Below are 14,472 nucleotides of genomic sequence, written 5' to 3'. Positions count from 1 at the left end.
TTCTGAACGAGGCTCGGCCCAGGTGCAGTGCAGGAGGACGTCGAAGACAGAGATGTTAGATGAACTATTTATTTAAAATTCCCCTCAGTTGTTTTATTCAATCCATTCAATGTTTTAAGTTGCTTTAATCAAAGGAGTGACGGCCTGAACGAGCCAGATGAACAACGTGGGACATCCTTACCGGATTAAAACAAGAGTCCAGTTGTTCATTAATGCAGTTTAAAGTTAACGTGTTTTAATAGTGTGTTCAGTTTAATTATCAGTGTTTGTGTGACATACAGTTTGTGGTGTTGAATAAATAAATAAAAATTAAACCTGATGTCTTCATTTTCAACTTTAGTGTTCACGCTATATGTTTAGCATCATTTTAAATTTGAATTACATAATGTCCAGATAGCTTCATTTAGCTCAGAGCTTCATTATATCTCTCACACTAACATAAATACTGTTTATTATTATTAAACTGTTATTATTTAGCACATTTAGTATGTTATAGTGCAGCGCGACGTGTGCGCGTGCCTCGTTCTATAAACAGCGACATTAGAACTGGATCAGACTGTGTCTCTTCCAACACAGATGTTGATCACAGCACCTGGAATCTGACGTAGATTAACTACGAGATTAAAAATATATTCCATCAGTCGTAGTTCTGAAAGCAGTGTGTCCACCGCCATGTTGATAGAAATATAGCATCTGTGTGCGCATGCGTGTGCACATGTGGTTTAACACAAAGCCTCAGCAGGAGATGTTTACATTATCAGCGGGGGGGTCAGCGAAAAACCTTGACTCTGGAAGGTGGGTTCAGAAACCTCCAGATTCAAAGAGGGGGGCCACTGGTGTCGTGTCAATGATCAGCAGAACTGCAGAGAGAAAGCTGCAGATGCACTCAAAATACACGCCGTGTAAACGGCCCCTAAAGCACTTTGATAACAGGTTCTGATTTAAATGTGCTTTATAAATAAAGTTGACTTGACTAAAGGACATTATTATTTCAAAAACGTTTTTTTAATAGTTAGATTTGTTGACAAAATTGACAGTTATTCAAACACAGAGAAGAATCGTTTTCTTAAATAAACTGAGGTTCCTTAAATCCATATGACTAGTGTATTTACTTTGTCTTGCAGACGCAGACTGTTCAGGAAGCTCTTCAACGAACTCTACAATTCTACAGACAACAAGAGATCAGGTATGATCCGTCCTGCCTTTATTCTCAAGTTGGTTCACGTGCTGTTAGATCTCAGGTGTCCCTGTCACTCATTTCCCACATGTTTGCTTTTATTTTTCACACTTGTCTGTCACACATCACGCACCTGCTCAGTGTCTGAGAGCTTCTCACCGACTCTGGCACTCCTCGTTCTCCCTGCCACCCTGTCTCCTCCCTTCCTGTTACGGTTTCACAAACACAAGGAAAACAAAAACAAACACACACCTAGATGCACTCCTTCACATCTTGTCTGAGCCCTGTCCAAACAGTAAAACCCAGTGGAGTGCGTTCGGTCAGGCATGACACCTAAAAACACGCTTCACAAAGCGCAGACTGCATTCAGACGCAAAGATGCTGGTTTGACACTGCTCGGCTGTACACCTCGACCTCTGTTGTTGTCACTTATGGCTTATTTGCACTGCTCCTAATCAGCCCCAGCTCTGCACACCCCTCAGCTCAGCCTGGGTTTGCACCGCACTTTCAGACCGATTCTGGAGGCGTGTCGAGAATCCAAGATCCTGCAAATGAACTTTTGTTCCCTGAGTGAGAGTTCTGCGATGAGTTAAACTCAAATCAGTCTGCTCCTCAGATGAATAATTTTAAATTATTATTTTAAATAACAATGTTTCTGTTCAGTGCTCTGAGACGACTTCTGTTGTGACTTGACGCTATATAAATAAACTGAATTAAATCAGATGAATCAGATTCTACAAAAACATCTATATTTGAAATTCTATATTTTTCTTCATCATTTGATGTATTTGCACTCGTGGTTTTGTTTCTTGTATACAGATTATTTTTTTTGTATACAGATAATTTTTTAGCTTTGATTTAAAGTGTAATTCTTGTTTTGTGATTTGTACGTCTGTGGGTTAGAATAAAGTTGAACCAAAGGCTGTGTCTCTTCTTTAAACCTGTTTGAGGGAAATATTCCTGAGAGATCCAATAATTTTGTCTTTTTATGATTTTTCAGCTGAGTTAACTTTAATTAACAGATTATTTAATAAAGTCGAAGTGAAAAGAGGATTTCGTGATAAAGCCAGCACTGTTTATTTATTTTTATTCTTCACTTATTAAAAAAAACATTTTTTTATACATAAAATGTTTTAAAAAACGTTTCCACCCTTCGTCCCGGTCCTCCCCCTGACCAGTCAGTGTCCTGCATTCACGCTTCTGTCCCGACTCAGCTCGCATGGTCCCAGCAGAGAAGCAGGAACAAAAAGAGGTCTCGAATCAGCTAAAAATACTAGCTAAAGGTGCGAAAGGTTTCTTTCCGTGGCGGGCTGCCCAGAGTTGGGGCTAATCAGGAGCCGTGCAAATAATCCATTAGTGTGAACGAATGTGGGGTTCATGGCTGAAAGATTTTCAGAAGCACTGCAGCTCTGAAGTTCTTCATACATCAACCAAAACTCTTACATCATAATTAAAAAATAAACTTTACTTGCCATTTTCAACATTCTCAAAATGTGTATTTAAATCATTCTTTTTACCCAGACACCACTCCTTATGCATCCATGTGATATGTTGAATAAATAAGGACAAGCACCATTTTATCTCGTCACACTCCATGCAAGCTGGATCATGGTTTTGTGTGCTTGATTTGTGCACCTAACAGATGCGAGGAAGTTGAAAGTGATGAAAGGCGAAGAAAAAAGAAAGAGGAGAAGTGCCCACTACTAGAAAATTCTGGTTCAGAGGAAGACGTCCTACAAATTCTTCAGTACATGGGCACAATATTAGGTAAGCATGTGAGAAGAGGTGAGACGTGTGTGTAATATTTTGTGTTTGCCATTAAGAAATTTGCTTAGTTTTGATTGTGTAAACATTCATTACCTAGATGGCTTGAACATTTTTAATACCTCTTTCAATTTGTAAGGTTTTGCTCATGATTGCTCATATTCTCTTTACAGTAGTCCCTCTCTACTTCGCAGTTCGTTTATCGCAGATTCACTCAGTAGCGGTTTTTCAAAATAAGATTGGACATGACACACGATTGATGAGCTGCACAATCGGCATGAAATTGTTATTTAAAATAAAGTATTTCAAATTATTTAGCACCTTTGTGTAGCCCATACTGCAGGATAAGCTTACTGCTGTAGATGATCAGCTGTTCTTGTGCAGAGCGGAGAAGTGGGCGTGGCTAAGAACGCTTGCAGGTGGCTGAGTGCAGAGGAGGCAGTGAGAGGGGAATCATGACCTGCTGTGCTTTATTTAGTGCCTTTAGAGTTTAGAAACATTGTTTATAATATTTCAAGAGTGTGGGAAGGGTTGAAAACGCCTCGTACTTACTAAATAAAGTACTACTTACTACTTGTACTACTATTCCTCCTTTGCGGTTTTTCACTTATTGCGGGGCTTCAGGGTACAGATTGCCCATGATAAACGAGGGAGTACTGTACTGTATAACGAGAACAAAATGTACACAAGTACACAACTTCCTTCAGTTAATTATTAATTATGCTCACACTTGTATTAAACTCCTCAAAGATCTAACTTTATCCATCCATCCATTATCTTTACTCGTTGCTTCCTTTTGGACCGCGGGGGTCACTGGTGCCCACGTCCAGCTGTCATGGTGTGAGAGGCCGGATACACCCTGGACAGGTCTCCAGTCCACCAAAGGGACACATAGACACAAACGAGACAAACAACCACTCACTCTCTCACTCTCACCTAGAGACAATTTAAAGTTACCAATCAGACTAACATGCATGTTTTTGTGCTGTGGGAGGAAACTGGAGCACCTGGAGAAACCTCATGCATGTGCAGAGAGAACATGCAAACTCCACCCAGAAAGGTCCCAGGCTGGGATTTGAACTGGCGACCTTCTTGTTGAGAGGCTGCAGCTCTATCAACTGAGCCACCGTGCTGCCCATCTAACTTTATAGCAATTCAAAAGAAAAATTGTACATCTAGTATCATTGCAATAGTAGTGCAAATATAGTACGTGACTATTTACACAGGCAAAAACACACATGCACAAAGAACGTATTCAAGGATTCAAGGTTCTTTATTGTCATTCACATCACATACGGTACATGAGGTGGAACAAAATTATGTACACAGGGTCCCAGTTACATCCAACAAAAATACAAATTGTAAAGAAAAGCAGTAATAAGATCCAAAACATGAGCTAAGAAATACACTAAACTAAGATTATACTAAGCATTAATAATACAAAACAATGCGCCAAACAACAGCAGCACGAACATGAGTTTGTGTGAGCAGATGAGGACGAATGAACACAGCAACATGAATTAAATCAGCAGCATGAGCATCATGGATAGTATAGGTTTCGTTATGTCTTTAAAGCCCAACATTAAAAAACGCACACAGTCATGATTTGTTCAGTACAACTTGATCCGTTCTATAACATCTAAGATTTCCTCCTGCCTCTGTGTCCTAACCCCCTCTAGTCTGTCTGTTTTGTTCTAGTTAGTACCAATTATACTGTTATACTTGAATACAATGAGAACCATAAAAAGCATTTATTTTTTTAATGACCTTTAAAACAATCTGGCAATACTAAATCACTATTTTAAACCTAATTTTCTTTTCAAAATGTTTAAGGAAAACTTCAGTTATTTTTTTCCTGGTACTGCTAGTACATTACAGTCTCTGGGTGCAGCTGCTTAACTGTTTTTGGCTTTTTTGTTCAACCAAATGATTTCAAATGTTATTAAAAGACGTATGTTTTTTAAAGAAATGTGAATCACCCATCACCTCGCATCACCAAAGTTCTTGAATGAAGATGTAACACATTATTTTAAGTTAGGACTTAGTAAATAGTGGGTGGGCCAGTGTGTGTGTGTGTGTGTGTGTGGGTGTGTGTGTGTGTGTGTGGGGGGGGGGGGGAACTGGGGGTTCTCCCCCAGAAAATTTTGAATAAAATAGATGCAATTTCCTGCATTTTGTTGTATTTTAATGCACGATATATACGGTACACGGTAGAAACGATAGAAATTCAGTCTACGATATAGATCTGTCTCCTACCGGCTAACTGCAGTAACGCTGTGTCTGATGTAAAATCAGAGTCGTCAGATTTAACCGTTACGTTTTTTTTAGTTGAAAACTGTGTCAATGGTGTTAAAGTAATTTCTTCGAGAGCTAAGTAGCGAAGCTACAAGCTAACTACACCCGGCTTGCCGTAGTGTTGCCGTATTCGGACGCATGCGCAAAACGCCGGGTTCCGTGGAAAGTTAAAGTAAGCGTTGGTCATCTTTAGAGAAACCTGCTCTCTGATCGGTAAGAGAACGCTGTGTTGTGTGATTTTACTGCGAGACCCTCAGGTCAAAGCCACAGACTCATTTTGTGTCAGCTCTCCATTAAAGCAGAAGGAGGCGCCCACTAGAGGTTTGGAGGGTGAAGTGTTTCAGAGTAAAATGCTGCTCTGTTGCTGTTCATTTGTTAAGACTGGTAACTGTTAAGAGTTAACAACATATTCTTTTGTTTAAAACATATGGCTAAAACTACATTTGATATATTTTGCACTGTTTTGCACTACAATAAAAGAAGACTAATACTTGATTTGTTTATTATTTAAAAACTCTCTGGACCTAGTAGTGGAATTTTCTTAATTCAAAATAAATGATTGCAAAAGAACACCCTATGCTTTTTTTACATTCCTATGGCAAGTTTTATACCAAAAACATATTGTGATAAATATCATTATCGCCACCCTTCACAATACACATCGTGCTATGAATTTTATGCCATATCGCACATTCCTAATTTTAACGTGTTATTAAACATCTACGCTTACTTACATTTGTAAACACTCTGCTTCTGTCAAGCATCCTACCCCCTCCCCCACTTACTTGATGGTTCCGAGCCCGACACTGTCCCTGCTAGTTGTTGTTCGACTCCACATGCTCCGGCCTGCGTATGACTGCCTGGTTAGCTCGGCAGTCACTCCCACCACTTTTTTAGGGGCGGAGATCTTTTTTTAAGGGTAGAGGCGGAAATGCTACTTAAAGGGGCAGCTGTTTTGTTTAAAATTAGTGTTTGTCATTATTTTCAGTTTACTATAAATTTGATTTGTTTAAGGCAGTCATATTTGTTCATAACTTTACTATTAGTAAACCTGAGAGTTGTTGGATCCAAGCAAACTGTTATCAGAACGCACTCTGTCAAAATAAGATAGTTCCTGGATCCTTCCTGCAGGATCCAGCTCAAATGAGACCTGTTTTAAGTACTTGAACACAAGGTTGGTGGGGGTTGGGCCTACAGGATAGCTTAAGGCTCCAGTATACTCCCGCGTCCTGTCAGCAGGAAACTGTGCGCACTGTCCGCAGACGGTTGAGACTTCATGCTCGAGCGTCCACCCTGAGCGGCTGCAGAGCAGCTTCGCAGACAAGGGGCGTGTACCTTCGGGACAAATTGAGGTCGCCGATTGGCCATTTGCTGACACGCCTACTGGATTGATTGATTGGTCGAAAAAATAAAATAAAAACGAGAGCTGGCAGCCCCAGCCGCAGCTGTGTTCTGTATTTATATGTAGGGCTGGACGATATGGCCAAAACTTTTATCACGATATATCTCTTAATTTCGGTCGATAACGATATAATTCGATATCGATATAAACAATATAAAAGCCTCAGAAAAACTGCAAACTATACAAATAAATTAATGTTCACCTTTTATTTGTATTTAGCCTTCAAAAAAATTGAAATCACTGTCAAATAAACATAAAATTCTCAACTTTGTCAATATTAATAGTTTTGACTTTAACCAACAACTTTAAAATTGACAGCATTGAAATTCATTGTTAATGAAATAAAATTTTTGGGTGTCGTTATTGATGAGAAGCTGACATGGAAATCTCATGTAAAATACTTAAAAATAAAAATAACAATCAGTTGCATTACTGTATAAAGTAAGAGTTTTTGAATGACAAAGCTTTGTATATATTGTATAATGTAATGATTGTTCCATATTTAATCTATTGTAATGAAGTTTGGGGAAAAGCATGTAAAACAATTACAAACCCTATTTTTATTTTTACAAAAAAGAGCTATAAGAATTATTAGTATTATGAAGTGCTATGGTCACCCAACAAATATATTGTCATCAATTGAAATTATTAAAATGTTATGATTTGGTTGAATATAGTATTTTACAAGTCACGTATAAAGCTCATAAAAATATTAGCCCCAAATATTCAATTAAAATTTGTAAAAAAAATAAATATAAAAAAGGAGAGTCAATATAACTTAAGGGAATGTAAATGTTTGTAAAACCTCATTTAGAACTGGTCTGAAGGAGCTGTGTTGTAATTCAGGGAACAGGATTATGGAATTGTCTTGATATCACCATAAACATTTCTAAAACAATTTATATGTTTAAAAAATGATAGTTAAAGTTGTTGTGAAGGTTTAGGACCAGGTGAAGGATACCTGAAGTTTTTTTGTTTTCAGTTTGGAGATTGTTCAAGTCAAGGTTGTCGTTTGTTTGTAGTTATTTTGTATTTTTTAAATTAGGGGCAGATAAGAATTTTTTTCTTCTTTCTGCAACATTTTCATTCAAAGGTTTTTTTTCTTTCTGATGAATTTGTTTTATTTTAAATGAATGAATAAATGATAAAACCAAACAAAAAAAACCCTGCAGCGCTGGGGGTGTTTCAGGGACACGTTGGCTCAAGTTTTATTGTGCTTCATCTTGTGACTCATCATCTTCTGTCAGGTGGAGCAAGTTCGATGTTCCAAACGCTGGTTAGAACGACTCCGTCACATTTTGCAGCTCACTGACTGAAACCTGCAGTTTATCAGATCTTAGAAAGCCGAACCACTTCCAAACCAGCAAATTAGTCTTTCCTCTCTTATCAGTGATGTCATCTGCTTCTCTTCGCTTGTGAAAGCTTGTTCAGTCACATTCTGACGATCATGGGAACTCATTTTGAAGAGAAAACTTAACGCGCGTTGGAGATTAGCCTAGCTTAGCCTGCTACCACTAGCCTTCTGGACTTGAGCTCTGCGTAACATTGCGTCACCACTCACTTACGTAGTTGTGTTGCACCTTTTTCTGTCCGGGTTGAAACTGACGTGGCCGCTTCAACCCGAACAGAAAACGCTGTAATCCTATCGAAATATCGAAAATGTGCTTAAAATTCATATCATCTTTATTGAATAAAAGTATATCGCGAGATATATCGATATCAAATTATTGTCCAGCTCCATTTATATGTTGTTAATTATAGGGTTCTAAGGGCTAGGTTTTAGCTGCCCTTGACTACAATATATTTAAATAAACAGGTTCTCTCTTTTTCGAGCTAAATTACAGCCATGTGACTGAGGTAACTGTGCGTAGATTGTTTAATCAGTGACATGAGACGTTAATTTTCTTTGACCCATCAGAATAAATGTGGTCATTTATTGAACAGAATCATAATTTAACATCAAAATGTACAAGTGATTAGCTGATCTGGTTCTGATTAATAAAACTTGGCACGTTTTACTTAATAAAAACAATAGACATTTCTGAAGACCTCTAGATTAATTACTGGCAAAATAGAAGAGTTTAAAGAGGAGGATTTAGATGGATGAAGAGGAAAGTGTGTTGACTGGGAATGGCACCCTTCATCCGAGCCCAGCTCAGCCCCGGTACACTAGGTGCGTGGCGACTCATTACCTTAGACGGGAATACCTCCGCTCAGGAACAGGAGTCCATTTCAACGCGACCTTTCAGCGTCTCCGGTAAGGATGGCTGAGAATCGTCCGAAGTAGTGACGGTACTCCGTTCAACAAACACGCTCATCTCCTGGTTGGATACACAGCAAGCTGTGAGTCCGTAAGAGGTTCCACTCAGATGTGGAAGGATCCATCACAGGCTCCGAAGACTAAGTTCAAGACTAGACTTCATCAGAGACCCACTTGAGGAGCTCAGGAGACTTGACAGACTGACTGACAGACCCAGTTGACCTAGTTGACCTGAGAAGTTCCAGGAAGTGTGGACTCTTAAAGAGTTCCCACTTCCGGTCACCTCAGGACTTCCTGATTGGTTGAAGCAACCAACAGGGGGTGGTTCTAGTGATGTCAGAGGGTCATTACAAGTCAAGAAAACAGCAGGAATGTTTTAGAAACTAAAGAAAAGGCCATTAAACCAGATCAGAGATAAAGAAGGGCAATTTAATACATTGGCATCGCAAACAAATCAGTCCGTCACCGGGCAGTTTATTGTGCAACACAGAGTACATGTACGAGGTCGTAAAAATGGATCTTTGCGCAGACATGGCTTGAAGGCGTCCACTTCGAGTCTAATCCGGTATGTGTGGACCTCCGCGGACTGAAGTACACCCGAGTCTGAGGGAGCCGTAAGATGGCCCTGACTACAATACCAAATTTTACCTCAATATCTGTAAAAATGACGTAGCAATGTTTCTGTTTGCGAAGGTCGATAAGCTGTGGTGGCCATCTTTTATCTGGTTGACACCAATTGTAGATTTACATCCCATGATTAGAGTTGTATTAAAATATGTCAAGTTCATGAGATGGTTTGTTAACAGACATGCATGTGGACAGGACATTACATGATCACCTGCTGCCATGAAAGGCAGCACAGTCTGTGTGTACCAGTAGAAGGTCTGTAATGAATGTTTTGTTTTTATATTCAGTGGCTATTAAGCTTTAATTTCCACACAGGTGACAGTACAGTATTGGATTTTCAAATGCCTCAGGTTTAGTTGTTCAGTCTGCCCACAACAAAAAGACCCACTTTCATGCATATTTTTCTGGTTTTTGCTTTTCAGTCTTCAAATTTGTTGCTGATATTTCTGCTCATAGAGTTCCAGTTTAGTGTCTCTTATGAAACACAAACGTGTCAGACCTCACTTTAAACCTACGTAGTTTTGTTTTAATAATAAAACAACATTTTTGTCTGTATTCAGTAATTTCAGTTCTTTGTTGTTTTCCCGTCTTTTGTTCCTCAGGTTGACACTTAGTAGATCTACAGTATATACTGTATGTTTCACAACCAAACTCTGCAGAGAAAATACTGATTCTAATGAAATATTTTAAATTCTGTTTATATCTTATCTGTAATCTTTTAATCCTGTTTAATCCTGTTTTTCCAGTTTTTTATTTTATGTGCCTTAAGATGCATTCATTTTATCCAATCAATATTCTTTTTTTAGAACTTTGATGTTTGTTTTGGTGTTTTTCTGTGGCTGATGTACTTCTAATTATTTTGCTGGATTAAAATCTTGGTAGTAGGATAAATATATTAAATGTTACAGATCTTTTTTTAAATTATTTATTTTATGTGCATGATTTTTTTATTTATTTAGATTTTTAACAAGGATTAAAAGCTTTACTGTACTGTTCATTACTGTTCATATTACCTTATATATATATTTTTTTATCCTGTGGTTTGAATTAGATTCTACGATGGAGCTTTAGGGCCACGCTAAGAAAAAAAAATTAAAGCCATAAAATTACAAGAGTAAAGTCCTAGTATTATAAGAATAAAGTCGTACTGGACTTTTTTTTTTTTTTCAGCTCTCATTTATTTATTTATTTATTTATTTTTCCCCATGAGTCGGATCCACAACGCGACCTGTCAGTCAATCCAGTAGGCGTGTCATCAAATGACCAATCCGAAGCTAAATGCTCGTTACCTGCAGAGAGCTGCTGCAGCCCATCAGAGCGTACCACCTTCCTGTAAGCAGGTTCAAAGTCCTGATACTGATAATAATCTGATGCTGATGTGCTGACAGATTAACTATCTCCTTATTTGTAAAACCAATATCAAAGTATAACTTAACAAGATGCTCAACATTCTTCATTTTACCACAGTTAAACTGCGGTAAAGTCTGCTTTATCGTGTCGGAGTTCAGATAATATTACGACTCGTTTAGCTTCGGATTGGTCATTTGCTGACATGCCTACTGGATTGATTGACAGGTCGTGTTGTGGATCTGACTCATGGGGAAAAATAAATAAATAAATAAACGAGAGCTGCAAAAAAAAAAAAGTCTCGTACGACTTTATTCTCATGATATTAAGACTTTATTTGGCTTTATTCTCATAATTTTATGGCTTTTTTTTTCTTCTTATCGCCCTAAAGCTCCGTCGTAAGATTCTATACATGTTGGCAGTAAGTGTATTTATTTATGACAGATGTAGGTTAGTTGTGCATCCACCGCCCTGCTGACTGGTGTTTTGTTCCCCCCCAGGAGTACCATTCTGTGAGCTGCGAGAGCATTTTGGTGAGGAGTTCTTTGGCCTCTGCTTTGAAGAGAACGAGCGTGTGCTTCGGGCCGTAGGCGGCAACCTTCAGGATTTCTTCAATGGCTTTGACGCCATTTTAGAACACATTCGCACCTCCACGGGGCGCCGCGCCTCCTCAGAGAGCCCCTCCTTCCAGTGCAAGGACCCCCACGAAGAGGAGAAAGGCAGAGGAAAATTGAACAAAGTTGGCACCAGCGGAGACCGAGCTGGAAGAGGGAAGGTGTTGCTGCTCCATTGTTTCCACCCTGCACCTGTAGTTGGATTAGTTATGCCAGGTTTGATTAGAGCTGTCGCCAGGCGGATCTTTCATTCACAAGTCGAGGTGGAAGAAGTGCCCCCTCTCACCCCCCTGCTGCCAAATGAAGATTCAGAACATACTGACTGTGACTCTACAACCCCCACACCCACTGCTTCCCCCACTGCCTCTCCGTCCTCATCCTCGTCCCCTCCCTCGCTTTTTCCAACTTCTGTTCCTACAGTTTGTCTGTCCTTCCTAATCCAGGAGACATGCCCTCCCTCGCTCGCTTCCTTCCCAAATTTTGCCTCGGGGAGCACCAGCCGGCCCCCACTCTCACTCTCCACCAACCCCAGTGACCTTCGCATTTCCCTGGCTACATTTTGCCGTGCCTTTCCGTTTCACCTCGTCCTGGGGCCTCGCATGGAGCTGCTGCAGCTTGGAGAGGGACTGAGGAGACAGGTTCGCATCGAGCCTCACCGGAGCCTCTCGTTCAGGGACTGTTTTGAGATCGTCTCGCCCAAGATGGATCCCTCTTTCAAGGGCATCTTGTTGAGACTTGCATCCCCATTTACCATCCGGACCAGGCCCGACAGCACACAGGCTGGCACCAAGGAGAAGGTAAAGTTTTTGTATTCAAATTGTTTGAAACGGTCCCCCCAAATGTTTCAAAGAAATGACCTTTGCAATAGTCTAAATCAGCATCTGCATGCTTTTAATTGTTACTTATTAAATTTCAAGCATTAGATTGTATCACTTATTACACAGCAAGATTAGTATTTTTAGTAATTTTCAGCTGTCTGCATTTTATAAAGCCACATCCCTTTATTAAAGTTACTCAAATTGTAATAGAGATGGATGTGATTGAAAGTAAAACCTTTTTGCTTTAAATTAGATTCACCCAAAGAAAGTCAAGTGAAAGATAGATATATAAAAAATCTACACGTTTGTTAAATGACTAGAAGGGTTTTCCATCTCAGCTGGAACAATACTGTATTTAACATTATATTTCCAGAAGTTGCTTATTGTCTCCTTCAGTCCATTCTTAAGATATTTAATACTGGCAGATGATTTTCATCTCATCTATGATGCACCATCTTTGGTATTTGACATGGCCATACTAAAAACAACTTGTGCCAAATTGTAAAGCAGTTTTAAATGTAAAATTATTAAAAAAAAAAAAATTGCTGGTACTTGTGTCGTAATTATGGAGGCATAGTTTTAGATCATATATGTCAAACTCAAGGCCCGGGGGCCAAATGTGGCCCTCCTTAACATCTTATCTGGCCCCCAAGATGTTATATTAAATATAAAATACTTCTATCACTTTAATTTTTTTCAGTAATCTTTGATTATGATGTCAAAAGTGCAACAGAGAACATCTTTAAGGCCAGTCAAACTCTTGTTGAGGAACCTGCAACCAAGAAAAGATGTTGGGTATTTACCTTGAGTTCATGTAGATTCTGAAACCGGCCCTTAAACACCCCTGCTGTAGACCCAATCCCAGGCAAGCAAAAGATCCCAGTCAAAACTAGAATTTTAATATGAGCAGGAATCAAAGGCAGTGCCACTTGACAAGACTGAACAGCACAGGCCAAATTAGAACTAACAGGAAAAGCTGACAAGGAGTGAATAAAATCAAGAAGCCTAGACATACTGGGATTAATTATTATTTTATTTATGGATGAAGGACAGGTAACTGAGGAGCTGGACGCAGTAGTAACTGAGGGCACTTACAGGGTAAGATTCAATAAGATTAACATAAAACAGAAATAAACAAAGCCACTCTGAAACCTAACACCACACATGAAAAACTCAGGCACCCTCAAATTTATGCTGTTATTTTAATCAACCAAAGTCCAGACCCAGTAATTCAGTAGTCTCAGACACAATCTTTACTGTCATCCAGAGATGATTCAAACTAATAAAAGAGCAGTTTTCACACATGCACCACAAGCTCTGATATGTTCAGGAGGATGAGATGTGAGAACATGTAAATTATCAGGATTTATGCTAAACTTCTTGCAGAAATTCTCCTCCTAACCTCTGAAGCAGGGGTGGGCAGCTCTTTTTTTTTTTTCCAGAGGCCAAAATCAAGATATTAAAGAAATCAAAGGGCCGCAAAGAGAACTAGAAAATTAATTTTCTGTAGGACAGATAATCTGGAATACTTTTTTCAGGCTTTATTTTGTTGTAGCAAAGTTAGTACGTTTGGAAAAAAAAATAATGTTTCCACATTTCTCTTTAGGAATATAAGACAAACTCTGTAAACTAGCTCTTGTGGCAATATATTTGTTAGCTTACAAAGTTACAGTATTTATTTACTTTCTGAAGTTTTTATGGTTCAGTATAATTATGGAAACACAACTTAAAAAACAAGTTGTATCCTATTTTAATCCACAGGTTTTTGCTGCGTTTGTCCAAGATGATTAATTTACTTCCTTAAGTTTCATTAATAAAATGCAGGTTTTATAAATGTATTTACAAGTTATTTACTTTTTAGTTAAGGATATTGGAAGCCGGATGGAAACTGTCCAAGTGCCACTTTTGGCCCCCGGGCCATATGTTGCCCACATTTGCTCTAAAAGTTCAGCTGCTGCTTTTTTCAGGGAGGTCATCCTTTCAGTCCAGTCAAATGGTAAGGGGTTCAATTTCCAGCCCCTGTTGTGTGCCAAAGTATCATTGGACAAACACCTGTATCATATACATATATATATATATATATTGTTGGATTTAATATTTTATACATTTTTATAATTCCTATCAAGCACTCAAATGTCATGTCACATAAAGGGTGTGCGTGTCTTTCT

The 14,472-nt window shown here is 38.8% G+C and overlaps 1 protein-coding gene across 1 annotated transcript in view; it reads left to right on the top strand.

The window, feature by feature from the left end:
* Positions 1 to 14,472, top strand: part of gucy1a2 (guanylate cyclase 1, soluble, alpha 2) — a 58,578-nt gene that overhangs the window by 15,349 nt on the left and 28,757 nt on the right. The window contains exons 2-4 of the mRNA XM_037677372.1: positions 1,125 to 1,186; positions 2,820 to 2,944; positions 11,373 to 12,283. Of these exons, the coding sequence (XP_037533300.1) occupies positions 1,125 to 1,186; positions 2,820 to 2,944; positions 11,373 to 12,283 (1,098 nt within the window). The remainder of the gene's footprint in view (positions 1 to 1,124; positions 1,187 to 2,819; positions 2,945 to 11,372; positions 12,284 to 14,472) is intronic.

The sequence above is a fragment of the Nematolebias whitei genome, chromosome 6 (genome assembly GCF_014905685.2).
Source record: "Nematolebias whitei isolate Nwh7 chromosome 6, NemWhi1, whole genome shotgun sequence".
Lineage (NCBI taxonomy): Eukaryota > Metazoa > Chordata > Actinopteri > Cyprinodontiformes > Rivulidae > Nematolebias > Nematolebias whitei.
Note: the sequence above shows the minus strand (reverse complement) of the source record. Positions and strands in the feature narration are given on the sequence as shown.